Genomic DNA, 27,927 nt, shown 5'->3' with positions numbered 1-27,927 from the left:
TAGAATATGTCATAAAAGACATTATTAGAATCTAACAAAGAGACTTACTACAACTTTGTGAATATTCAGTCTTTTAGAAACATATATACTCAACTTACACAAAATTTATATTAAATGAAAACAAATATCTTCATTGATGTAAGAATCTAGCTTAAATATAGTTTATTTGTACATAAAGTTGAAATAAGTTAATCTCTGAAAAATAGACAATTTTGAACGAAGTCGCACGTTATGATTTTTCCTCATTGGTCAGTTGTTCAAACTCATTTAAGGTACATGTACTTATATCAACGTGTATGGAGATTATTAACAATAAATATAATTATAGTCATTTAATATTGGAGATTTTTTCCGTACCTTAAATGATTAATTAATGCATTTTACATTAATTTTTAAATTTTGATAAGAGAAGCTTGTAAAATTTTATATCGCTAATTAGGAGTAAACGTTTTAACAAACAATCAGATATCTATTATATGCAAAATCTACTTGTAAACGGGTAACAAAAATTGTGTATTGATCACTGATATATTTTTGAAAATTGCGGGGGGGGGGGTGTTAGCTTATGACAGGACTCTTATATAATACTGTAAAAATCTTTTAAAACATATTTTTTATCATAAGAAATGAAAGTGAATATTGTTGTTTTCCATAAATTATGATTTAAGAAAATATGAGATCATTATTTTGGAGATAAAACTGATTTGAATGGAAACATGTTGGTTAAAGATTACAAGGAGAAAACAATTAACAATATTTGTATTTTTTCTAATTAATCAGAAATATAATTAATGCTTAACATCTAAGTTAATGTTTTTTAAATTAAAAAGGATAGTTTATCCTAGTCACCATAATTTTAGACACACTGCCATGTACGCTTGTTTAAATACTGCTCTTGACTATTCTTGGTCTGTCTGAGCCTCGGGAACTATTTAAGCGAAGAGGAAGCTAGGACATTAACTGCAGTCCGTTTTCATGATTTTATCTTTCAAAACATTGCTCAAGGTGAAATGTCATTGTTTTTACTAATGCAAAGTTTGAATCGATAAAAATAATTGCCCACTTCAAAGAAGCAGGTAATTTTCCGGAACAATCACTAACGAGGTAGACTTTTACTCATATTTCTCTCCCACCTATATCCGGTTTGATCTTATAAAAGTGAAACTAGATCTGGTCTGTAAGGGAAAAAGCTAATATCAAAGCCTCTTTGAAGTTACAGTCTTTAAAGATTGCAATGGATCTAATTTCCATATTCTGTGGATTTTGTTTATTTGTTGGGATAGTCCTCACAGCGGTAAAACTATACGAAGTGTCCATAAAGAAGCCTTTCGTATCTGAAATTAAGTTACATGGTAAAACGGCTATTGTTACCGGTGCCAATACGGGTATGTTGATTCATCTTTGTTTGTTATGTAAGTTTATTCATGTTTGTTTCGTTGTTCATCAAAACGAATGAAATACCAAAAACTGCTGAATCACAAAATCCTATTTTCAGCTGATATTTTTTGAGACTGCGATTTACAATGATCAAGCAATATATACATGTAATTAAAATTAGACTTGTACAGGTAAAACTGCTCCTCTTCTTACCATGCTTAGACTGGTGATCAAGCATTTTTTCAGAAGTTTTTCCCTTGTATGGCTGTCTGTCTGTCCGTGTCATATTTTTATGACATGTTTCTCAGCAAATATTAACCTCGGATGGTTGTAATTAAACACACTTTTTGTTTAGGCATGCCATATGTCAGAATTTATTTTTGAACAAATTCGATGTCAACTCCCTTTTGAATGTTAACTTTGCTTATTTTGCTTATTCACATCAGAGCAGGCATATCATTAGTGTGCATTGCCTAACAGATATATCTTGGTGGGTTTTTTTAAAGACATCATAATTAGAATATCAAATTGCTCTTGTGATATCATCATCAGCACAGCAATTATCCAAACAGGTGGTTGGTATCTGTTCAGATATTGTTGATATCATGAGGTATATAATTGCAGAACTTGACAATTTTAGATAATTATAAGTTTTACTCGTGACTATTTGGAGGTTGAAGTCAATATTTTACTATTAACTTACAAGAGTGTATTGATTCATTTGAAATATGCAAATTGGATCTGGGTATCTATTTATTTATTATTTTAAAGGTCCCTTGCTCAGACATTACGAGGTCATATTAGATGGAGACATCACTTATTCTAGACAATTTCTGTAAAAGTGAAAAGGCTTCAGACATAATAATAATTTGATGGTAGATAGAAATGTCCTGTTGCAGAAAAATAATTTTTTTTTTTTTTAAACTGATATGTTTTCTCCAACATTCAGAATTTAAGATGCAGGCCTGGGGTTTAAAATTATCTGAGATTTTGTAAAATTAATGTCTTTACTCTTTAGGCAGATAGAATTAGTGAAAGATTCAGAATGGCAACAGGTGACTGCCAACTTGAAGTACATTTAAATTTATAGAGTACTGGTATTGTTTTTTATCTTAAAAAAAGTTTTTTTAATAAATGAATGTTATCTATAGAGAGAGCTTTGCTCTCACTGACCCTTTAGACCCGTGAGAAGTCTTTGCATTTTGTTATATAGGCAGCTGTTAACTTAGAATTTAAAAAAAAAAAAAATTGTGTTGCCTAATGAGAAGAAAATATACCAACTGCAGGAATTAAAAGTAAGAAAAAGGCAGACATTTTTTTTGGCATTTATTTTAACAATGCTCAGATACTTTATTTTAAATATAAAATCAATATAGCGATACTTTTATTTGATATCTTGATTGTCATGTTTTTCACAAGCAGCAGATACTCCCAGGTACAAAATTTATATGTAAGTATCGAGGAATGTATTTACATATACCAAAGATAGAGAACTATATTTTTATATCACTATGGTAACCACCCCTCCTCTGAAGTACATTTAATTGCTGTAGGTAATCTATAGCCCTCTGATGTCGATTCACAATTTAGAATAACCAGCAGTTATCTTTCATTTTCATCAACTTGGTGATTCAGATTGAGTGTAATTACCATTGTTGTTATCTTCAGGTGATCAAGGTTCATTAGTGTTTTCTGATTGCATGAAGTCAGTAAAACATTCAGAAAATTTCTCTACGTATGCACATAGATTAAGGAATTAAATCAGGATTGGTTTAAATACTGTAATCAGGGGTTTGCCTATTTTATTTTTGGGTCCGTTTACCGGACCCATTCCCAAAAAATCATCAATATTTTCCCAATTCAAGACCATTTTTCCAGATCAGGTACCGGTGTCCATAGACGTTGGAAATTAAGAGCTGCATGTTGACATTTTAAGAGACAAAAAAGAGCAAAATATCTATGTAATAAAGTCATAAGAATCAATTCCTAACCTTTCTGATAACTAAAACAGTTTTTTTCTTTACTTTTGTTTATATTTTGAAACTAGTAGCACTTTTAGAAAATTTATTATTTTTCCAATATCAACAGTTTAAAAACAGTAGGAAAACCTGGAGTAAATATAATGTAGTGTTGTTATTGAATTAGACTTGTAAAATCGCTCCTCTACGATACACTTTGCAAGATGTAAAGACATCCCATATGAGGTCATCTCAGAGCGACCTTTTAAGTATGAATAAACATAGATATGTAAGCCAATCGGATTCAAGCTTCAATAAACAAGTCTTAAAATATTAACTTCAATAGCTTTATCTTTAACCACTTTAATGCTTGTTCATCTAATTTGTTCTTTACAATATATAATATCCATCCAACTGATATTCTTCCATGAATCATGCAAACAACAATAACACCAATGTAGAATTGATACATGCACTTCGTCATGACTTTGTGTACTACATGAGGCACCTCTGGGAATAAGGTTCATTGGTGATCAAAAATACATGTATATAACTGAACTACCAGCCAAGATTTTGACAGCAGTGATTTCATTGGCTATTTGAAAGGTCACTATGAGATGACCCTGTGTGGAATGTTAGAAATTTTATAGCTATCGCAAAGGAGCAGTTTTACAAGTCAGTCTAATTTTAATTAGATAAATATATTACTCTGTTAAAATCACATAGACAAGTGGAGAAAAGCCAAACATTAGCAATAAAATTCCTCTTTAAGTAAAATTAACTTAATTTAAAACCATTTTAACAAGATCTTGGACTTTGGGCAGTTGTGTCAAACAGCAATGTGTCGTAGGCCTGTCTATTTCATTGCTGGCCACTCAGCCATAGCTCATTGAAATCAACTAGATTTATCTGGCTTTTGAGTGAGTTTAAACTATGCAATTGCAATCGATGCAGACTTTGCTTGAAACTAGCATCATTTTTAACTTGTTTTGAAGCAAGAAATAGATAGTTACTACTATGTCCTACCAAAAGTCCAAGATCTTGTTAAAATAGTTCTATCATGAAATATACAACACTTTGAAATTAAGGAAACCATGAATGTAAATATCACATTTTACAGGGCTTGGGTATTGGACAGCGCTAGATCTAGCCAAACGAGGAGCTCGCGTCATTTTAGCTTGTAGAAACTTACAAAAGGCAGAAGAGGCAAAGAAAAAAATCCTGAAGGAACTATCCGATGGAGGTGATGTGGTCGTCAGACACCTAGATCTTAGTTCTATGCGATCTGTACGGCAGTTTGCACGAGAAACTTATGAACAAGAATCCAGATTAGATATTCTCATCAATAATGCAGCAGTTTCAAGTGAGTTAGTTTTTTTATTCTTTGAATAAATGTTTCAAGTTTTGGTGAACTTATCATAGTAAGTAATTTTCATTCCATAAAATTAAAGGGAAGTTAGTGCACTGAGATTATTGTCTCCTTTAGGGCTGTAGATAATTTATCAGTATGATTCCCATTCTATGCATTTAAATACACCTGCAGTTTTAATATGTTGAATACTTTGTTTATCAGAAAGTTTAATCTGGGTTATATCGTTAAATTGAATATTTTTAGGGTCATCATGCAACTTGCAGTTCATTTTAGACACTAATACTCAGTAGCTCAAACTATAACAATAACCCAACAGAGTTCATTACACTAATGAGGTGAAGGTTGAGATTGATAAAATTATTTGTATTAATGACTGACTGATAGTTATTAATTATTTTTGTCTCCTTATATTTTGATAGGCATGCCAAAAACCATTACAGAGGAGGGATTGGAATTTACGTATGCTACAAACCATGTCGCACCATTTCTTCTTACCGATCTTCTTCTTGGTAAGAATCAAATGATGGGGAGAAAAATGATTAAAAATTTTAAATTATTGAAAACAAATTATAACTTTTTTGAAGAGGATATTTAACGATCATTGCAAGATACCATATCCACTAAGTTAAACAATGATTGTATTGCAGTTCAGTCAATTATTTAAGGAGGCTGGGTGGTCAACAAATTACCCGTTAGATCTATCTCATGATTTTAGATATGATATGTTTTGTAAAGAAAAATTCAATGTATTTTAGCTTTTAAATTAGATTTTTTTCCTACAGTCCCTGAAAAATTGTACTTTACCATATGAAAAGTTAGTGAATGGTAAGCACACTCTTTGTGAACGGTGAGCACATGCTGAACGGGATTTAGTGAGCGCTTATGAACGATGAATGGTAAGCGAACACAGAGTCCAAAGTGAATGCATGGTGAATGCTATGTGAACGCAAGATAAATGATTTATTTGGAGTGCCTCGGGAGTTATCCTTACATTGTGTTTTGTCTGTAATCGGGAAACAATTGCAAATAAACTACATGTATGTATTGTTATCAGCCTAAATATGATATTATCTGACTGAACGAAAAGTGAACGCTGAATGGACGATGAGCGCAAGGTGAAAATTGCAGCTCATATAGCTTTATTATAGAGCTTTTTTTTCAAGGAGATCAATTTGTCTGAAAATGGTCCCAACCACCCAGCCCTCTTGCATGTTATAATGGGCACTTCTAGTGCATCAGCCGATAGATCTGTCGACAAAAGCTCTAAAAATGTTTCATGAGCACAACATCAAATATTATAAAGCATTCATTTCTTTTCTTCCAACAACTACTCCTAAAGAATTGTGGAATATTGTTGTAAGATAACATATACATATTTCCTGGGAATTTTTTTTTTTTCAAATTTGAAGATTTGCTAAAGAAGTCTGCTCCAAGCAGAATTGTAAATCTGACCTCCATCATGAATACTTTCGGGAAAGTGGACGTAGGTGACCTGCAAGGCAAGAAGGACTATGATGGCTTCTCATCCTACTGCAACACAAAGCTGATGAATATTCTGTTTACCAAAGAACTTGCTAGGAGGCTGGAAGGAACCGGTAAACTGTAGCATAAAGATAAACATACATGTATGATACTGTATATATGGTTATTTTCAACATGTGTTATCATTGCCCCTCTTCACTTGCAAACAGTTTCTTCCAATCTTGAATTCGCTTAGACACAGTTGTATTTAAAGAGAGATTTTGGAATTGGCCCGCTGAAAACAATTTGAAGGGCTTAGGGGGCAAAAATAAAAAGAGGGCAAATATTTTGTGTAACAATGATTTAATTGTTGAACACTGAACAATAGATGAAGTTATGGAAAACTTAATTTGCAGGTGTGTAACAATGATTTATTGAACAGTGCACAGTAAAAATCAGTTAAAGCAAAGCAACATACACAAGTGATTTGTTTTATTTGTAATCTTTTACATGAGTAATTGTTATAATACAATCTTGTAAGGGGAATTAATCTGACTTCACTGTAAGCATGAATTCATTTTAAGCATGTTCATTGTTTTATCTTTTACTGTTATGGTGAATGGTATATGATGCTTTCTCAAGCTCACCTTTTTGAGAAGGTGGTGTCAGAGTGTATTTCAGGCTGTCCCACATATAAATGTTGTAGGTGTGTCTACCTGTTGTGTGCACCCTGGGGCTGCTGGGACAGAGATTTTCCGAGGTCTCTGGGGGAACCAGCTGTTCACACCTTTCCTCTCCATGTTCTTTAAGGTCAGTATACAACACAAGATAAGCAATGAACAGAATTTTGAACAAAGGATTATGCATTTCTCGCCCCAAAAAGTATAGTTCTATGGAGAGCTTTGAAAATAAGGTTAAAGATAGTTGAAATCATATTGAAAATAAGTATGTAAGTTAAAGGTTGTCACCACAGTGATGTCATAATGTAGAATGACGTTATTGAGATTGTCTTAATTTGATAAATTCATATTTTCTAGCAAAAAAATGGGTATTTTCCAACAATTTTTCAACTGGAAAATATTGAGCGCAGGCTTGCTCAAGTACCATTGTAACTATGATGTGTATAATTATACGAACAAAACATGTGTGAAAGTTGTACTTGACCTGCGCGTTATATTTCCAAAGGCAAAATATGATGGAAAAATTACAATATTTTCATTTATTTGTAAAATTGCAGGAATAAGCACATTTTAGTGACATTATAGATAAATAGCTTTAGGACAGTGATGACTAATATTAAGATTATTGTGAAAGACAAACCGCTGTGTAATGTTTCATGGAAAATTTGATTTAATATGATACTATTCAAAATGCCATATCAAATGTAGGCCTTGTACATGGAGAGTTATATGCCAATTATTATTTTCATCTAGTTGTATGTAAAAGGAAAACAATTTTGACAATTTGTCCGGTTTGAAATTTTACAAAATACAACAGTTTTAAGATACTAAACAGAAACAGAATTGGCCATTTTAGTTCATGCAGTTTTTAATTAGCTCTTTGTATCAGCAAAAGTTGAATGAGACAAATATAAACTATATGTTGTGAAGTAGATAACTATAAATAAAGCAATTTCCATAAAGAATGCTGCAGTTTCAAACCAAAGATGATATGTCAGTCCCTTGATTGCCTCATTTTATTAAATGTATCCCTCACAAAGATTTAAAATCTGTGGTCCAGTCATTTGTCCTTAAATATGTAATAACAAGCAAAAATGTCAATCATTACATATATTTCCTCTTTGCTATGACAGACGCCCAGGGATGGTGCCCAGACAACACTGTATGCAGCAGTCTCAGAGGAAATGCGGAATGCTCAGGGTGAATACTTGTCTGATAGTCAGGTATACGACCACACCTGGTGGATCAGTGGGTCAGCATACGACCAGGGACTGTGTAAGAAACTGTGGGAGGCCACAGAAGCCATTATTGCTACAACTGATTTGTCCTCTTCAAATTAACTGTCATTTGATTTACATGATTGTGTACAAATGTAAATGTACACTTACATTTTAACAAAAATAATATTTAACTTCAGAGAGTTGTGATTCATTTTTGTGTGTTGTGTTTGTGCCATATGGTAACCTCTTTGAAAAGAAATAACAATGTATTCTACAGAGCAGTATTTTAGTTAACAAACCTATACAATTTTTGTAAACATTCCGGTAGTTGTGTAACATTTTAATGTTGTTTGTGTTTATGCCTTACGATAACCTAGTCTCTCAAAGAAATCGAATAACAGAACAGTATTTTTAGTTTTATACAGGTGCCTTTTTATACCTGTAAAGTGTCATGTCAAGCCTCAGGTGTACTTTATGAATGTATATATGTACAAGTATGTACAACATGTATACATGTATATGAATATGCTGAGTTTAAGCTTTTTGCAAGATGATTTACCAAATCTCAGGACTAATGTATATGGGTACATACTGATCAGTGTCAACTAGGTGCATTTTGGAAAATTATTTGTTCAAACAATATTTTTAAAAAATATACAAAAAAATACAAGATATAGTTTTGTTAATTCACTTTTTATTGATATAATAAATACTGTACATGTACATCATAATTCGTTTGTGATATTAATTATTGGGTGAGGAATACCCACCAAATCCACGAAAATTAAGCCACCGCTAATTCAAGTGATTCCACAGAACAGAATGGTTCAATTTGTGTCAATATTTTTCCAGAAAAAGTGAAGATTTTCACCGGTAATTTGTTTAATTTAAATGACTTTTGATATTGGTTTTCGTCGTGCGTCGTGGACGACCAAGGTTGTCCATCCGAATTTTTTCAGATCGGGAGCTACAGACCTGCAGCTATAAAATGAGTAAGTCCAATTTGGTGTTAAACAGCGATTTATTTGACCCTTGGTATCAAATCTAATCTGATTAAGCATCTATTAACAGAGATTGGTTCAGACCGTCTGGTATAATCGTAAATATTTACATAACAATTCAAACTGGGTCATTTACAGATTGGATCGTTAGTAAAAAATAATTGGAAATGTAGTGAATATTTTAAAATGCGTCTGAATTGATTAAACTGTATAATTTGCAGACAGTTTCTTCTATAACCGGAGACATACATGTATGTCTCTGCTATAACTTATACATGTATAGATCGTTTTGGTCGCGTTTCCAGCAACGCTAAAAGCGGTAATATGCAGCTTTAAAATGTTATCGAGACGCTTTCATATTTTAGCCTCCCAATCCTGACTTTTAAACTGGTGAAATGTTTTGCAAATAGTAAATTGATAATATTTAATACAGCAATTTATTGTTCATCACCTTTTCATCTACATGCAGTTCACAATACGACCAAGACAGCTGTCTGGTTACACGTTTACAATTTTACATTTTAAACTTTTTGAAAACTACAAAGTACAAGACCAATTTTTAACAATTTTAGTTTATAGCATCTCACACAAGATAAGAGGAATCTTAATTACCTTAACACCCCCACCCCACCCGGGACTCATGTGCGGGGCCAAATATGCCAAAAAAGCCACATTTTTACAATTTTCTTCCTACGTGATGACTTGAGTTTACAATTTGTTCAAAGATTTCCCTTCCTACCCGAAATGATAGTTTCGTTAAATGCATATACGCTTTTTGAATCGCAGATTGGGAGGGGGTAGCTAGCTAGATAACCTTTTTTTTTCTATTTAAATCAAAGAGTAAAATATGTTTTCAAAACATAAAACAGGTCTTTAGACATCCTTGAAATGTTTGGATCATATGATAGTTTGAAAATTAGTTGAATTGTGACAAAAAGCTGTCGAAAAGGGTGGAAATATCCCACATACGCACAAACTAATTCAAACCATATGAAAATAAAATTCAAGGGAAGGGGTGAAGACTGTCCAACACAGGCGAGGACCTTTCTCTTCAATGAACTCTTCTAAAGTCTTAATGGAAATGTCTTTTGGAGAGAGAGTGTGTATGTAGAATTGGTATAGTTCAGGTATTGTCTCCTTTTTAAAGCGCTAAGCATAGCTCAGCGCTTTATTGTCGTTAGACTTCTACTTCCGGTGCAACGAATAACCGCCCCCTATGAGCAGAAGTTTACATCATTTAAACTGGTTAGGGAACCAGTTTCAGGAGTTTGTGCGCATAACTGCTCGGGCTAGTATGGGCTATTGTGAATTTAATGTACGTGGCTTACATACGTCATTGCAGGGGCTGCCACGCAGTGATGAGGAAATATATCGCGTATACAGAAGCTAAAATGTTATATACATATATTTTTTATACACAAACAGAAGCTGTGTTAGCGCTTTTCAGTACTATCAGTACTTTGATTATGGTTTAAAGTTTAGTGCCCCATTCTAAATCAATTGAAAACACAAATCTATTAATCCGGATTTCCTTAATTGAAAGGCATCTAGCACAGAAATACGAGATCCCTAAATAAATGGGGTATGCCAGTAGGGGGGATGAACATGGATTGTCAATTCCCAAATATGATTGCTTTATTGATAAATATAATTTTGTTTTAAGGCTACTCATTTTTACCTTTAGTCCAGGTAACGGACAGTATAAAAATGTTTTTGAAGAATCGTAAACCCTTTTCCTGAAAGCATGGGGCCCTGAATGATTAAGTGCCTTTTATCTTTCAACTAACAAGACATATAGACTTTGCTCATTTCTTTTTCAAAAACATTTAGACGCATATCCCCCCTCCCCCCCCCCCCCCCACCACCACCAAATAAAGTTTATCCGAATAACTTTTATAAATTAGTAAAATAAATCCACAGGTCCTCCAGGACTTCGCTATATCCGAGTTTTACTGTATTCTAAAGAAATTCATGTCGGTAAACAATTTAGGGTGAAATCGAACAAATAAAGAGAAATTAAATAGATTACATACTTGTCAAATACATCCAAGTTGTGGTGTTAGGGTGCTAGGATAGTATAGTGTAGTTTGAAACTAGAAACGATGTCAACATTTGGTATATTATGAGATTTCAAATCGATATTTATATTTTCAAGTACACGCATATACAGAGTGAACGTTTAGGATAATAACAAAACTTTCAACTATGCATACTTTGCGGAATATCAAGCTTATTCTCAGTTTTTTTTATAAATAAAGGTAAAGCACTCTATAGTCAAATAATTGTAAAATATCCCCTTATCTGTCCTCATATAGGATCGTTTGTTTAAGAAAATGTTATCAAGCGTAGTGGTAGTGCATAACTATGTGACACGACCTTGGTGTTATCTAAGAGGAGTCGACATTTTAGGGTTTCCCCCAAGATGGAAAGACTTTATCGATATTTTCTGTTTGTTGTCATTGTATTTATAATAGCCAGTTGTGTCATAAATTTTTCTTCGATATTTCGGTGCACTTCACTTCAAATGAGGGAGCTGTCTAAAGCCGTTCCGTGTGTTCCCGTGAAATCTCGCGGAAGTGCACGAGACGTGGTCAAAGTGCTCCGCAAGGAGACGTCACCAAACTTGACTTCTGTGTGGGACGCCACATCAGGTGAAGATCGAATTTATCAGCAGATTACTTACAGACCGGAAGTCGACTTGTCTCGTAATAGGATTATTTTGATATCTGGAAGCGGAGATTTTGACATTCCAAGAGGGCAAGAGAAATTTATCCAAGACCAATGTCCGATTAAAAATTGTGAAATACATCGCGACGATTCAAAGTCATTGAAAGCCGATGCAAGGCTTTTCAATATTCAAATAAGTTACAGTGAATTAGCTTTGTTCAAAAGAAACCCAGGTGAAATTTGGATCCTCTATATTTTGGAAGGACCATTGGCTACGATTGATTACACTTTGTTGGGTGAGGTCTTCAACTGGACTGCGACTTATCGCCATGATTCTACGATCGTAGCACCGTATGAAAAATGGCATGCATTTCAAGAGGAAAAAAAGAACCAAACTTTGTCCGTGAAAAACTATGCGTCGGGAAAGAAGAAACTGGCCGCTATATTTGTCTCCAACTGTGAGACCAGTAACAATAGAATGGGGTATGTTCGCGAGTTACAAAAATACATGACGGTCGATGTGTATGGCGCCTGTGGACACCATCAGTGCGATAGGTCTTCGGAGCTGGAGTGTTTCGAGATGCTGAAGAAGGACTATAAGTTTTATCTAGCTTTTGAAAATTCAAACTGTAGAGACTACATCACGGAGAAGTTTTTCAGAAACGCACTAATGTAAGTGATCGATAGTCACCTTTCTGTTGTTGATATGAGAAAACATCTTACTCTTATATAGGTCTGTAAATTTATCCCAAAAAGATGAGATACCGAGGTTAATGTTGGCAGCAACATTTTCATTTCGATATTAAATCAAATGTTCAGGGCACATGAAATGTATCAATTTCAAGAGAAAATCATAATGCAAAGAATTATATCATTTCCAATCATTTAACGGTTTTGCCGCATATCCCCAGTGAAATTGGTTTGATCATTCAGAACTCTTCGAATGGATGTCCCACATATTTGTTAAGTGAACGAGACATTCTAGAAGTCCAATTAGGCATTCTATAGAGACTCGAGAGAGTGGCTTACATCAAGTGCTTTCGGAAACTCAATTGATTAGAAATCCGAGAGTAATTGAGGATATCAATTTTACTCAACTGCTCTGCTAATATCGTGTCTCCACTATCTAGATCTGTTGTTAAAGATTTAGGAAACATACTTTTCGTTCATTTACTAATGAATTATTATAAATGGTATAGAAAGTTATTCTCTAGGGTAAATAAAAATTCTCATTTATATGTGTAAAATAAAATTGCTTATATATCTGTATGTAATCTGACTTTGAATGCATTGTCTTTTAGACCTATACATGTATGTGAATGCATCGAAAACAGTAGAAACATTTCTTAGTACTTCAAAAAATCTTAAAAGTAAAGTTGATTTGGTTGGCTGTAAAGGCCATAAATTACAATTTGTGCACATGTACAATCGCACCTTACTAAACCTTCATGTGTCATTTCCTAAAAAAAATGTTTTAAATATGACTGTAATTTATTGTGGGAAGTTTTGGCAAAGTTCTTAATTCTTCGAGGAATTTTGCTGTGGCCCAATAACCCTGCAATTGATTAGAATGTAGTCAAGTGGTTTTGTTGGGATTCTTCGTTAGAATTGTTAAATTGGTATAATGTCAAACTACAATCATAATAATTATGACCATTTTGATATTTTAAGAAAAGTGATTTTCTGCATCTCTTCCATTAACAGGAATGACGTAGTTCCGGTGGCGATGGGTGCACACCCAGACGACTATGCAAGATCCGCCCCGCCAAACTCATTCATACACGTTGAAGATTTTGAATCTCCTCAGCATTTAGCGCGTTATCTAAAAGTTTTAGACAAAAATGATGAACTTTATAACGATTACTTTAGATGGAAGGGAACTGGAGATTTCATAGACACGAAATTTTGGTGCAGATTATGTGCAATGTTGAATGACCTCAATAAGCCAGAGCTCATTATCCGCGATATTGCAGCATGGTGGAGACAACCGGAAGTTTGTATACGAGGAGACCAAAGATGGCGGAGGTGATGTTTCCTCAATCTAGATTTGTTTGTTCAATTCAGCCCTTTACAGTTGAAAATTGTTTGTTTGTTTTATGAAAGTTATAACCATTGTGTTCATGACGGCTGAGAGCGTCTAAAACCAAATGAAAAGACGGGCGTTAACTATTTGAGTAAAGTCGTTTGATGACGACCCGTGACGTCAGACTAATGATATTCGATAAGGAACGACTCACGGTTGGTGATATTTAATGTGATATGAGGTGGAAATTGTACATCAAATTTGATTCCAAATAGTTTTCTCTATTCATTTTACATGTATATACATGTATCTACTAAGTAGATTTGATTTTAGTAAATAATTTTGAAATGTTTGAAGTTATAAACTTGTGATGTTGCAAAATGGAACAATTGTCATTTCTTTAACTATCCGTCGGGTAGTCTAAAACTTAAAAATTGAGACAAATGATACTTTTTGGGATGGACGCTAAAAAACCAAGATTCCATTATTTAGGTTCTATTGCAGCCTATTTTGACATTCGTAAATAAAAAAGTAAGAAACTTCTTTTATCATTGACCTACTTTATTTAACTGCAGGATGATATGTATGAATTATTGATGAATCATTAAATAATTTGTTTACGAAGAGTTATTTTTCGAGGCACTAACCCCCACACTCTCCCAAAATTATAGGGGCTATTCTTGGTTTCAATAAAAATGTCGGTAATAATATAAAAGCTTTGTGTTTTTAGCTATGACTAGTTGATTAGGTGTGTGGAAGATTACAACATCAAAATAATATAACGTATTGCTTTTGTCGAAGTTCACGAACATTTGAAAATTCCTCCATTAAACAATAAAATGCTTTCTTTGGGGAATCATTTGGGATATGAAGGTAGTGACATTGCAGAAAAAATACATAACCCGCTAACGCGGGTTATGTAATTTTTTTGCAATGATCGCTACCTTCATAACCCGCATGAATCATCAAAGAAAGCATTTTATTGTTTATATTGTTTAACATCTCTCTTTTAACTATTCAATAAATTGATTAGGAAAAAAAGTAAAAATCACTAAATTACTGTTAATGTACATAAGTAGGTTAGCTAGAAGAAACAGCCAAATCGTCTGCTGTGAGACTTTGAGTCTGACATCATGATAACTTTGTGTAGTCCGTGATTTTTTGAGGTCGCTGAAGGTTTAGACCAATCGATAAACAGGGCGTGTATATTTCAGTCTGACTGTTTCTATAGAGCTATGAATTAACTATAAGTTTTCGTAAGAAATAGAGGGAATAATACTTGGTAGATGCAAATATTAGTTTATGCACAACAGTTAGGAAATGACGCCATGGTTGGGTGACGTGGATATTTTGAGGATATACCAGGGCAAGTGAAAAAATAAAGACTGCGATGTTCACAAAAACTATAATATACGGGATATCAGATCCGAACGAAACAGTCGTGAGAGCTGACAGAGGTCTTTCAATATTCAAAAAACTACAAATGAGTTAGTTTATATGAGAAAAAATAACCAAAGGGTGGACGATTTGTATTGTACAATAAAATGATCTTTACATTTGGCCACGTTCGACGGTGTCTTTAAATATGTTGGTAAACTAATGTCTTAAAATCTCTAAAAATTTGATCAAGTCTTGTCAACCGATTTCAATGCAAGTTTTGAAACAAAATTTTATTTCATATACTTTACACAATGAATACAAAACATAAATGTACATCTATGAATAAGTTAAGACAACCATAGTTTTAAAAAAAATTCTTGTATAACCAAGAAAATTATCTTAACGGAGATACACTTCCAAATTAATGTACCTTATAAAGGTTTTGATAATTCTTACAACACGCATACAAATAATAATATAAAAGTTAAAAAAAACAAAACAAAGAAGTTAATACATATAATTTGAAAGTCCCTCCAAATTTAATTGCTTTTCTTAATATCAAAAAATTACAAAGCTTAAAATCATTTAGCTAGACATATACAAAAAAAGGTAATTTCAATTTGTAGTTAACTGCTCGAAATAACTTTATAAAATCATACTATAGTAATTGTAAATAATGAAAATTCTGAAGAAAAAAATCCGATTGTGGAGAGAAAAAAATTCATCAAATGTAAGCATTTTAAACGCACTTGTTAAAAACGAGGACAAACAGATCCATCACTACATATATAAACAAAGCGAGGACATAATTATACAAACAACACTGATCTTGTTATATACATGTATTATGTTGTCTTGATTTTACGCAAATTGTGTTCGAATATCGTATTTTTAATGTAGCCAGAAACTTTTGGAGCCTGAAAAAAAATAAAGGTAAACCATTAAAATGTATCAGAGGAATATGTCAATTAAGATATTGTTAATCGATGGTATTAACAACTTTTATTATCATGTTATTCTACAACTATGCACAGGAGGTTTTGTTTTTGTTTTTTTGTTTTTTTTTGTTTTTTACATGAAAATGACATTTTAATACATGTAATTATGTGTGTCATTTTAAATGTGGTGTTGTAAACTAAATTCGCATATGTCCGTACTCTCCGGAAATTATCGAGAAAAAAAACATTTCACGTCAAACCATGCTATCTTTGGAAAAAAAAAATTTATGATAAAATCATTAAAGATGAACCATGATACTTATGATATGATAACCGAAACTCCGTATCCCACCCCAAGATAATTTTTAAAAAAAATTATGCAAGAAAAAAATATTTTAGACACCCCCCCCCCTAAAAAAAAATATAAAATTGATTATTAAGTAGCTATTGATAACTTACATTCTTTAAGCAGATGTCGAGCTAGATGCAGATTTTTAGCTGTACTGAGAAATTCGGGTTTATGCCCTGATCTACCAAATTTTTACGCATAGGAGCTACGGACCCGCGGCTAATATCGAGCTTGGGCACGTTCCCCTCGCGCCGTTTTGGGCCTCACCTGCTACTCTCTCGTGCGGCTCCTCGGGCTCGGTCTGCACAGAGTCGGTGTCCGGCTCCGTGCCGTCCACTTCCGCCAGCCAGTACGTGCGCACGATTCCCTTAAATGCGTTCTGTAGATCCGGGTCGTTCTGTACATAAAGGTATACTATATTCAGTAATGAACATTCAAAGCATTAAACTGATTTCTATTTTTAAAAAAGGGCTTTATCCTAATATTTTTTAGAATACTAGATTTTGCTATTAAATCCACACCTTGGCTATGTTATCCTTTCTTTCATGCATTGTAAATCCTCCAATAGATGTCAAGATATCGTATGTAGTCTCACTCAAGTGTATTTTGTTGGCTGCATAAATAATACATGTTATAGTAAGTCATAATTAATAACCTATACAGCTGCTCAATTTTAATACCAAATGACATTTTGGCATCGCAAAATTATTATATTTATGGACATTTTTAAATCGGATTCGAACAGCTTACCTTTTCCGAGAGATTCCATTTTGGAGGCAACACTCACAGTCTCCCCAAACAAACAATACCTCGGCATCTTGTTTCCCACCACTCCTGCAACAACTGTGCCTAAAGCAGGAAAAGGACGACAGTAACTATATATATGTAGTTGCAGAATAACAGGGAAACAATCAAACATAACAAGGGAGCCATTTTTAAACAAATGCCTACCAGAGTGGCAGCCGATGCGGAGAGTGAACTTTATGCCGGGGAGATGCGGTATTTCTAAATGTCGTAGTCTTCTAACGAGGTCAAACGCCATCTTTGCTATTTCTGAGGCATGCTGTTTTCCATTATGCCTCGGAACACCTGTTGTTGTATTTTACATGTAAATGAATGTCAAACAAAACGTCAATTTTTTTTGTTTAATAAGAGGAATAAACGAAAGTTTCGCTCTTAAGAACACAAAAAGCGATAAACATGGACTTTGGTCCTTTTGGTCATCCGAAACTTTCACTTTAATTATACAATTCTAACTTCCCACAGTAAGTACGTACCTGACACTACCATGTAGGCGTCACCAATGGTCTCCACCTTGTACACATCATACATTTCTATCCTTTCGTCAAAGCACGTGTACAGACTGTTCAACATATCGACCACCTTGTGGAATAACCAAAAATACCGAGTAAATTCGGATTTAATGCATGACATATCAATACAGAGTCGTGTTCAGCATAGCGAGTGCCCGCGAGCATTCGCTAAAATTTGTGTTGCAGGTATAGGGAATTTTTGGCGAGCGCTGGCGAGCACGCCTCTGGTATCGTTTTTGCACTTTTGGAAATGAAGTCGGTAGTAAGAGCTTGACGCATTGAATTCTAGTAGATTCACGTTTTATCAGACCACTATACCTGTAAAGGGGAACTAGACGAGGAGATTTTGGTAAAGCCCACAATGTCGCTAAAGAAGATGGTGGACTGCTCATACTGCTCGGCCTCCACTTGTTCGTTACATTTCAGCCGCTCCGCCACTGACTTGGGCAGCATCTGATACAACAGTGTGTCCGTTCTTTTCTTCTCCTTGTTCAACGCTTTTGTTCTTCACCAAAGCAAAGACAGAAAGAACTATTATTGAGATATCCTCGTGTGCCCAGTAGTCGTGCGCTTAAGAAATAATCTGATTTATTGAGCGGTTAAATTAAATTAAGGATTATTTGTCAAGATAATTAAACTTACTGAACTGTATTCTGATTTTCTGTGTATCTAAAATACATTAAAGTGCTTTAAACAGATAATTATCGAGGCCGAAACGAAGCGAGGAATTATGGTCGCCATCTTTGTTTGGAACCAGTAGTCGTGCACCCGGATATGTAAGCAAAAATGAGGCCAAGAAAAGTAAATTTTGTGTAGTTGGTAACTTTTTCATTTTGATGTCACAAATAACATATCAAATATATTCTTAAATATCAACATATTCCAACAAATGCTATGAAAATTTAACAATAAGTTAAATAAATTATGTTTCATAATCTTGGTGAATTTCATCATTTCACAACTTATGATACAGTCATATACAGGTTAATTTGTATTTCAAGATAACAGATATTTGATACTATCTTAAGAATCACATTAATTTATCAAGACCAAGGTATACACAAATTTGAAACTTAAATTCTACTCTATTTACAGTGAGGGCATAGATAGTGATCCCCTATCCGGACTACTCTGATGTCAGTGCAGTAATTTAAGTGCACCCAATGTCTACATTTGTCACACTGTACCCACTTTACAAAAATAAGGGATGTGCTATTTCGAACAGCATGTGGGGTGAACATTTTACAGATACAACACAATTCTTCCTCCGAAATAGAGATGTCCTCAGAGTCTTCGGATAGGAAGTATTGCCTTGAAGATGTGTTGTCAATTGGCTGCACATTGGAGGGTCCAGGTTCCTGTGAATGACCTTTTGTTTGTGGAGATGTTTTACTCTTCTTGTTTCCACACTTTGGACTTTTACCATTCTTCGTAGAGGTGGTAGAGAGTGTCTGATTTTTTATGTTTTTTCTTTGTTTTGGGGCTGCTGCTGCTGAAACATGTTCCATAATTTTCGCTGATACCTCCGGCTCAGTAATTGCTCTGCCTGATGTAATCTTGCTCAAGGTTTTGCGTTCTTTTTTGGCCTTTAATCCCTCTGATTTTATACGAACAAGCTCTCTAGTTCGCTCTGCAAAAAAATCCTGACTGTTGTTGTTTTCATCTGCATCCATATCAGAGTCGCTCTTGTCTTCTTCCTCGTTCCTTTGAGTCAATACCGAAGAAGGGGCAAGAGCTTCTGCTGGCACCACATCAGCATTAAAAGGATAAATTCCACACTTGCGGAAGGCAGACTGAAGATTTTGAGCTGATAAAGCTTTGCTGTATGCCTGGCATGCTAGGGCACAGATATCCTGTTTGGTGATTACTGTTGATGTTGCTCTCATCTTTTGGTGGCACAAATTGTTATAAATTTTCTGTAAAGGGCCATAGCAACCAACATCCATGGGCTGAAGAATATGACTAGTGTGCGCTGGCAAAACATGCAACACGATATTGTGTTCCTTTGCCCATTCAACAGCTGCAACTGAAACGTGAGACCTATGTCCATCTAATAGCAGCAGAACTGGTTCATCGAGTCCACCAGGAACATAATGAACAAAGTGGCTCTGTAAATACTGAAGAAATATAACAGAGTTTGACCATCCACTCTCTGTGACATCACCAGCTGCTCCAGGTGTTGAGCCTTCCATCAACTCGGACCTCATCCGCATACCAGGAAAGACAAAATATGGTGGAATGGCAACCCCAGAGGCACTACCACATCCCAGAATGGTAACCGTAGAGGATTTTCCTGTTGTTACAGCTTGTGGCGTGTCTCCAGTGCCGGATACCACATGAGGAGGTGCATGGTTGAGTGTGATCCCCTTCTCGTCCACATTAAAAATTCTATGGGGCTTATCAAATAAGTTGTACTTTGTGAGGATCGACGACAGTTCAACAAAGTATCGTTGTACATTTCCTGGATTCGATGATTTTGCGCGTTGATACTCCAATGCCCGTGGCTTAACAACCTTCAGATCTGGCCAACGCTTCATGAACCCTCTAAACCATTTTAATGTGAGAGGTTTCTGCTGCTTGGTTCTCTTGTGTAGCTGAATGGCATAGTCAGATGCCATATTGGTCACCTCTTTTCGGGTATACCCATAACCAAATGAGGCCATTGCTTTCAAATGCGAAACAAGCATAGCCTCCTCTTCTTGTCCAAGCAATGGTGCTGGCCCCATAGTTACCTTCTCCAGGTCTACCTTCCCTTTGACTCGGTCGCGAAGAGTTTGGGTTGGGACATTATACTGCTTTGCAGCTTTGCGAACACTTGTCCCTTTTTCTTTGACAGCTAGATATGCATTTATGAGTCGAGTTGGACTGTACTGTCTGAATTTAATTTTGGGTTTTTTCTTTGGGATCTAAAAATATGAAAAGGGATCTTTAATTTGACTTTTTAATTTTTCTTCTTAATACAAAGGAATTATTCTATTCAATGAATAGAATATTGAACATTTCTTACAGATTTAAACTGGACAAATATTTCCTGATTAAAATGTAAATTCATTCAAATAATTTCTTTTTTGTATAGTAAATAAAAATTCAAATATTTTTTAATTCAAATTAAAGGTATAAAAGTGTTTTTCCCTCAATTAAAATTATTGTTTTTAGCCCCTCTCTCAATTAAATTTATTCCTGCGTTATAATTACGTCTACAAAAAATGTAAGGAATATGAACATTTTCATAACCCAACAATTAAAATGTTTGGCCTGTAGAAACAATCGATACACATTGTGACCTCTACATTTGGATATGCTAATTAGCCATGTGCCTTTCATGTCTGGAATGTACGCTTCAACCCAGAAAACATGCATTTTTATAAATAGTAAATTTGGTATTAACAAAATGGCGGATATTTTACATAAAATATATGTTTGTATAATTTCCTACCTGTTTATTCCGCATATTTAACTCTTCGTTTCTGTTTATACGCACTTGATATCAACCTTTCAAAATCAGCCGTTTATGACGTAATATTTTGGCACGTGACCAAATACGACAACAAACAAGATGGCGCACGACTACAGGGCACGCACGACTATAGGACCTTCAACCATATATACTAAGTATAAAAAACACAATTTGACTTTATCCCAAAAATTCTACGTATTTCAAATATGATTTACATAAGATTTATAATAATAACTTGATATCACAAGTTTCAAATCTTGACTCCACTTGACACTAAGGGGATTTCCCTTCAGAATTTTCAAGTTATAAGAGAATTAATAATACAGTGTACATAGGGATTTAACTTTGTAAAAAAAATATTATGGTTGTTTTAAAAATTTTTATAAATAGTTACCGATTAGCGATGGATATGGAATACTTCTGAATTTCAGACGTTAAGAAATAGACCCCTATAATCACCAGTGGACATACTACCATGATCAGCCCAAAGATACACGCAATGGTTATGATGGTGTATGCGTCTTCGTCGCTTTTTGCAGTGAGCATGATGTCTATCTTATTAGCCAAAGCCCTCTGCGTGCCGCGCACAATATCTTGGTATACTGTCATGTTGTCGAACCATTCATTGGCTTTATCTAGCGACCCTGCAAGTTGAGCGCTTTTGTTCGATCGTATGTTTAGCCTCATTGCCCGCACAGGGGCTAAAACCAAATCATTCTGTAACATCTGAACTTCATAGAGATTGTACGCCAGTTCAGAATATCGTCTACAGGACTGAAAAGTTATATTGGCAATATCCTGGGCTTCCAGAAACAGGAGGTAATCTTCTTTAGCTTTGAAACCGCCAAGAGCAAAGTAGGTCACACCCAAGCCTCGTTCTCGTCCGATGTATTCACTGGCTACGATGATTTCCTGGTAGGCAACGAGGGTTTTCCAAATGGCACCTGACCTGGCCTCTGACACAGCATCATAGAGCCAAGTGATGAAGACATCGATCACGTCCGTATAGAAGAAGAGCTCCTCCTTGGCCGTTCTGTTGTATAGGTCGAGCTGGTATCGATGACGGTTCAGAAACAACAGGAAGCGGTCTTTGGACTGGAACTCTTGACGGTTATTCTTCTTGCTGACGGGCCAGTGGGACAGATTTTCCAGGGCCATGTCTGTGTCGGGGTAACGCTTCAGAAGGAACTCTTTCGTGTCGGGACCAATGGCGCTCACGTAGAGGGCGCTCATGTCGCGTTCTCTTTGCAGAAAGCGCATCATCTGACCAAGTTCAACACTGAAACAAAACCATTATAAGGAGAGGTGTGGTGGGGGTCTAAAGTTGTGCCATAAAATATACAATCGGCAACTTAATTCTACTTTTGATGTGTACGTTTACAGATATATGGCTTTATTATATTTTTATCTTTAGTTTGTCTAAAAGCTATCAATTCAGAAACATGATATCATAAATTAAACATTTTCAAGCCATTTTATCAAATTCTTTTGCAGAATAGTGTAAGAAATTGAAACTGATCACATGCTTGAACAGATTATATTTTTATCCACGTTGCTTCTTTCCAAGTAGTTGAAAGTTGCGCCAAAGCTTTTATAGTACGAAAATCACTGATATTAACTTTGTCTTATTGTGATTGGATTGCACAAAAACACCCACTGTACGTCATACAATTAAAAATATATGCCATTTTTCTACAAAATATACTTGGCTTTGAAACAATTTTTAATAAAATTTTGAATTTTTATAGGAACAAAATTTGCCTTTGGCATTGTGTATAGTCCTCATATATGAATGGATACAGGAGCAAGACTGATAACGAGATACAATTCTTATATTAAGATACATTTGATTAGATACATTTAATATACAAGATTACAATGTCAGATCTGTACTCACGAGAAGGACAGGGCCGATCTGGTCTCCTTCGCCTCGATGAAGTTTTTGACAGTTATCAGGAATACATTTCCCGTCATGCCTATCAAAATGGCCATCGGCAGCAACACGACGGACAACATCTTAAACAACTGTTTCCTTTTGCCGGTGTCGGTAATGGGGTTACCTTTTCAAAGGCATCAAATTCACTCATTGTTTTCATATAATATCGAATTTCATATAATATCGAATTTCATTAACCCCCCCCCCCCCCGGTCCCTCTGAACGCTTTCAAGTTGGAATTTTACCGATGCATGTAAGCCTTTTTATCACTTTTTACCATCGTTAGTAGCTGACAGATTTTCAATTTTGAGTATGAATAATTCAGGAGATGCACGATTTGCCAACGAACAAATTTCAATACATTTTAATACATACTTATGTAATAAGTCTTAAACAGTTCATACATGAAATGATTTTTCAAAAAAATTTCTTTGAAAATTAAATGAGTAAGAATTAAATGTAAAATGTGTAAAACTTCGGATTGAACTTACCCCTACATACATAGTCACACCCGTGTGTGCTCTGAGTCAGATTCAACATCTCCATAATGGCCATGTTGAGCTGGGAGCGGGTCATTGAGCCTGTAGAACTGTTAATAGACTTGTTGGACTTTGATGAAGGTCGGATTTGGTTGTCTTTTCTCTTGAACAAACCCATTTTTTTTCACTGCAATTCTCACCGATTCGATTCTCTGATTTCCTAAAATTATATCTTGGTCTTTTTAACAAAACTTGATGCCTATGGACATGTTATTAAGCAACGGTACCTAAAATTATGTTAAGGCGATTCATTTAACGTAATTTAATAATATTCCGCTTTAGTGATAATATTTAAAAAAAAAAAAAAGACAACACATTTACTTACAAGAACGTCTGCCTTTTCTCAAACCATTAAAGAAAAGACCAAAAGTTTAAAATATGGCAGATGTTGTGATAGCGGTTGCCATAGATACGATGTATTTACTATTTGAAAGTGTTAATCAAATTTCAGATGTGGAATCCTTTTTCTTAGAAAAACATATTGATCGATGTTTATGAAACAGTTTCAAAATAACTATCAACCAAATGTTTTCAGTGACCATGAACATCAACAACGAATACAGACGTTGCTGCAAAAATAACACATTAAAAATGACCTTATTTTATACAACTTTTGTTTATAAGATTTTAACATATTATTTTTTAAACTGTAGTTTTCTTGTCTTATAATATATCTTAATTTTAATACATGCATTATTTATCTAATTCGGTGTCAATTAACTCTAAAGCTGTTTAAATTTTTGTTTGTTTGTTTGTTTGTTCATTTGTTTGTTTGCTAATTATTTTTTTACTCCACTGAATAGTATTATTCTTAATTTCTTTTTAAAGTAAAATGGCGTATGATATCTTTATCAACACAATAATAATTATTATACAAAATAAAGAATTTGAAACACAGAAAGTGTATTAGAACAACCGCTATGCTTCAGAACAGAATTTATTATCTTATCTTATGACTCACTTATAATTAAGCAGAATTGTCTTGAATATCAACAAGTGGGTTTCTGTATGTCTTTGCTCTCTTATAATTTTAAAAAATTATTCAATTCATTCACATCCTTTCAGTAGTAAGAACAGGAAAAACTAAATAACTGGTGATTTACACACTTGCCCCAATGGTTCCGATGTGATAAGGGCTATGCTCTATCCTTAATACAGTAAAACACGCTTATAACGAAGTCCCAGGGACGGCCAATTTAACTTCGTTATAAGCGTAATTCGTTATATCTGTCAAGTTTACAACATGAAATAGAGACTTGGGGAATGAAATTCACTTCGCTGTTAGCGTCAATTCATTATAAGCGTGTTCGCTATAACCGTATTTTACTGTATTTAAAATGATTTTGATCCTTTGTTAATATTTTTCTCCACCAACTGGTTACTACTATTAGAAGGCAAACTAAGCACAAGGGTTATGATGAGTGAGAGGAGCGGTGATGGGATGGTGATTTGTTGTTAAGGGTCCCACAAAAAAAAGTATCTAGTATCAGCACAAACATATTTTAGAGATATGAAGTTTTGCATGCGCTCGACTTGAAAATGACAAGAAAAGGTACAAGTCTGGCGGAATAAAAGCCAAAATTTTACAATTGCATGTATCACTTTTGATTGAAATAAAAGGTTCTGCTGTATTCGAACCCAGGACCTCAAAAATACATGTAGTAGACCAATGCTTCAGTGTTAGGTAACTATTAATAACTTAACAATGGGTTGAAATTCGCCGGATATCTGCTTATTAGCGTACTGTCATATATAGAGTAAAATTCACGGGGTGTTGATGATCCTAAACTGAATATGCAAAAATGCATCTACATGACTGCACATACTCATAAAGTGTTTCGATATTCTTGTCTCAATGTAATGGATGCCGGATTGAAATTTGGAGCACACTTTTCAAATCCTCTTAAATATGCATAATACTCCCATCCCTTAATTAAAGCCACATGATTACTACTTTGAATTCACTAACTTACAAGCAAATACTTAATACTTTTACCTAGGAATATCTTGTTGGATTAATCTTGAAATTTTATAAGCTTTAAGTTGAAAATCCTTTCTGATTGACGGTATATCACAATTTTCGTTATAACTGCTGTCTATTTTGATTAAAGGAGTGTTTATTTTATTCTAATAGGATTTTATGGTCGTGACTATCTTTATACTATTATATTAATCTTATTAAAAAGAAGAACTTAATGAAAAGATGTTAAAAAAAACCCTTTTTAAAATATTTATTTAAAACGTAAATATTTGGAAACTATTTTCAATTTATTAATAATGGTCTTTTGCTTAAAAAAAACATAATATACTAAAACTGACTAGTTTTTTTAAATATCTACCGACCTTAATTGTATAAACTGAGCATAGAAAATACATGCACAAAGTCAAGGAACATTGACAATTAATATTTGTTAAAATACGCTGCATTTTTGTTTTTCAATGAACTGTTCAGGGATTGTTTCAAATTATGAAATTCTTGGTTTGATACGCAGTGCTCTGGGATATACGAGTAACTTAACATGCAAAAAAAAAACATGCTAGGTACAGGGTGTGGTAAAATCAATTATTAAGAATATCAGTAGATGTCTTTGCTAAAGGATTATTTATAATATCGACCTTATGTCAACAAGTGGGGTGTCATTAAAAATTTTAGTAACATGACCTCGAAAATAGATAAAAGAGTCACAAAGACTTAAGATAGGAGAGTGTATTAACGGTTCATTTTCCTAAAATCTTCCAAGTTTTGCAAAATATTGGGGAAACATATAACCTGACATTTTAAATCAATGATTATTTGTACAATCGTTTCTGTTATTTAAAAGTGTGTTTCCCCGAAATTAATGTCACACTTTCTTGTATTGTAATTCAAGTTACTCATTCTTCAATATACATGTAAGAGACCAGAGACCGATTAATTTAAATGCATCACCTTTAAATTACTCTAAATGTGCATTCTTTGTCTAACAAAGATAAATCCTATTGCAAATAAGGCATTAACTTTGGAACACTTGGTTTCTATGGTTATATTTACGCACTGCTTACCTTGGCGACAGTGTCAAAAATCACGTGACATGCAATTATCGAATTGTTGTTCTCACTGAAGAAAGACATATTTTGAAGCGATAATTAGTATTTGTGAAAAATAAAATGACATTTAGTTTCTCCTTTCCACGCACATAAAGATGACCTAGATATGTGTTTTCCAAAAACTGTTAATTTAGTGTCTTAAACTTAAATTTTATTAAACATATACCTATGCTTTTTAAAAACGCAACTCTACATCTTGATAAGTTTAGGATTTTATGTAAGTTTGTACGTTAAGCTATTGTGATGAAGGATTTTAATCTTTAGTTCACGTCGTTTGAGCATTTTTTTAAATTTTTTTAATTAAAGAATAACATCTAAGTATTTTAGAAAATATTATATTCATACCAAGATTATATCCCATTTTCCTATTTTCGGTTAAATATATTGTATATTTAGCATATTTTGCAGTTGTTCCAGACTAAACTTGTGTTTTGTAATTTGAACACCATCATTTGATTCTCACTCTTTTTACCACATGACGAATGTATTTTCTGTTTTCTATTTTTTTATGCAGATTGATGAACAAAAACACATTTGAATCTTATAAAACACCTCTTTTACATTTTCAGTTTGAGGAACATGGCTTAAAATAATTTTAAAAACAGGAGAAAAGCTGTCAATTTGACAGCAAACCGGGTTTTCTTTTGAGAACATTATCGATCTATAATCAATTTGTCAACCCTGATGAACACTACCTTTCCAGGGAAATGGGGTAATCTATATGCAATACTTTGCCAAAATATGACTAAGTGTATTTTTTTTAAAAAATCATCAGAAATCAAAATCCTAGCAACATGCACACCTCTGATATATGTCCAATTGATCTGCTGAAGAACAACTTCTTATCTTGAAAACTGTAGGAGGAGTCATCCGTACAATAGGGGTACCCTATATGCAGTATTTTGCCAAATTAACAGCTGGTATTTTTTTCATATATTATCAGAAATCAAAATCCTAAAAAAATTATGCACACCTCTGATATATGTTCAATTGATCTGCAAAAGAACTATTTCTTATCTTGAAAACTGTTGGAGGAGTTATTAGTATATAAAGGTACCCTTTTGGCAGTCGCCCGCCATTTTCACCATTTCATTAACCGGATTTTTCCTTTGGAAATTCCGGTTAAAAATGTACTGTGATTTTGCATTGCAAAAGACATAAAAGTATCC

At 34.0% G+C, this 27,927-nt stretch overlaps 4 protein-coding genes across 4 annotated transcripts; 2 read left to right on the top strand and 2 right to left on the bottom strand.

Moving 5' to 3' along the window:
• The first annotated feature begins 1,146 nt into the window (after nt 1-1,146).
• Nucleotides 1,147-8,782, top strand: LOC105319929 (retinol dehydrogenase 11). Its single transcript, XM_011417661.4, has 6 exons — nt 1,147-1,385; nt 4,456-4,698; nt 5,127-5,216; nt 6,117-6,302; nt 6,875-6,978; nt 7,982-8,782. The coding sequence occupies exons 1-6, from the start codon at nt 1,235-1,237 to the stop codon at nt 8,186-8,188; spliced, it is 981 nt and encodes a 326-aa protein (XP_011415963.3). The 5' UTR covers nt 1,147-1,234; the 3' UTR covers nt 8,189-8,782.
• Nucleotides 8,783-11,426: 2,644 nt separating this feature from the next.
• Nucleotides 11,427-14,379, top strand: LOC105319931 (glycoprotein 3-alpha-L-fucosyltransferase A). The gene is made up of 2 exons (XM_034472299.2): nt 11,427-12,408; nt 13,441-14,379. The coding sequence occupies exons 1-2, from the start codon at nt 11,492-11,494 to the stop codon at nt 13,763-13,765; spliced, it is 1,242 nt and encodes a 413-aa protein (XP_034328190.2). The 5' UTR covers nt 11,427-11,491; the 3' UTR covers nt 13,766-14,379.
• Nucleotides 14,380-15,441: 1,062 nt separating this feature from the next.
• LOC105319932 (uncharacterized) lies at nt 15,442-24,104 on the bottom strand. The gene is made up of 11 exons (XM_011417664.4): nt 23,997-24,104; nt 23,624-23,831; nt 23,094-23,256; nt 21,591-22,475; nt 18,058-18,244; nt 17,704-17,809; nt 17,378-17,515; nt 17,177-17,275; nt 16,948-17,039; nt 16,694-16,823; nt 15,442-16,056 (listed from the first exon to the last, which is right to left on the bottom strand). The coding sequence occupies exons 2-11, from the start codon at nt 23,787-23,789 to the stop codon at nt 16,031-16,033; spliced, it is 1,992 nt and encodes a 663-aa protein (XP_011415966.3). The 5' UTR covers nt 23,790-23,831; nt 23,997-24,104; the 3' UTR covers nt 15,442-16,030.
• Nucleotides 18,287-21,340, bottom strand: LOC105327260 (uncharacterized). The gene is made up of 2 exons (XM_066069563.1): nt 21,176-21,340; nt 18,287-20,645 (listed from the first exon to the last, which is right to left on the bottom strand). Exons 1-2 carry the CDS (start codon nt 21,188-21,190, stop codon nt 18,825-18,827), a joined length of 1,836 nt encoding a protein of 611 aa, XP_065925635.1. The 5' UTR covers nt 21,191-21,340; the 3' UTR covers nt 18,287-18,824.
• Nucleotides 24,105-27,927: the final 3,823 nt, after the last annotated feature.

This window comes from Magallana gigas, chromosome 8 (genome assembly GCF_963853765.1).
Source record: "Magallana gigas chromosome 8, xbMagGiga1.1, whole genome shotgun sequence".
NCBI classification, from domain to species: domain Eukaryota; kingdom Metazoa; phylum Mollusca; class Bivalvia; order Ostreida; family Ostreidae; genus Magallana; species Magallana gigas.
The sequence above is the reverse complement of the archived record's forward strand: the minus strand, read 5'-3'. Positions and strand labels throughout refer to the sequence as shown.

Coding starts and splice junctions, on each gene's coding strand:
- LOC105319929 (XM_011417661.4), top strand. CDS start 1,235: ATGGATCTAATTTCCATATTCTGTGGATTTTGTTTATTTGTTGGGATA. Junction 5,217..6,116: donor TCTTACCGATCTTCTTCTTG/GTAAGAATCAAA, acceptor TCAAATTTGAAG/ATTTGCTAAAGAAGTCTGCT. Junction 6,303..6,874: donor TAGGAGGCTGGAAGGAACCG/GTAAACTGTAGC, acceptor TAAATGTTGTAG/GTGTGTCTACCTGTTGTGTG.
- LOC105319931 (XM_034472299.2), top strand. CDS start 11,492: ATGGAAAGACTTTATCGATATTTTCTGTTTGTTGTCATTGTATTTATA. Junction 12,409..13,440: donor TTTTTCAGAAACGCACTAAT/GTAAGTGATCGA, acceptor TTCCATTAACAG/GAATGACGTAGTTCCGGTGG.
- LOC105319932 (XM_011417664.4), bottom strand. CDS start 23,789: ATGGGTTTGTTCAAGAGAAAAGACAACCAAATCCGACCTTCATCAAAG. Junction 18,245..21,590: donor TCCATATCCATCGCTAATCG/GTAACTATTTAT, acceptor GCTTTGGTGAAG/AACAAAAGCGTTGAACAAGG. Junction 17,040..17,176: donor AATGGAATCTCTCGGAAAAG/GTAAGCTGTTCG, acceptor TTATTTATGCAG/CCAACAAAATACACTTGAGT.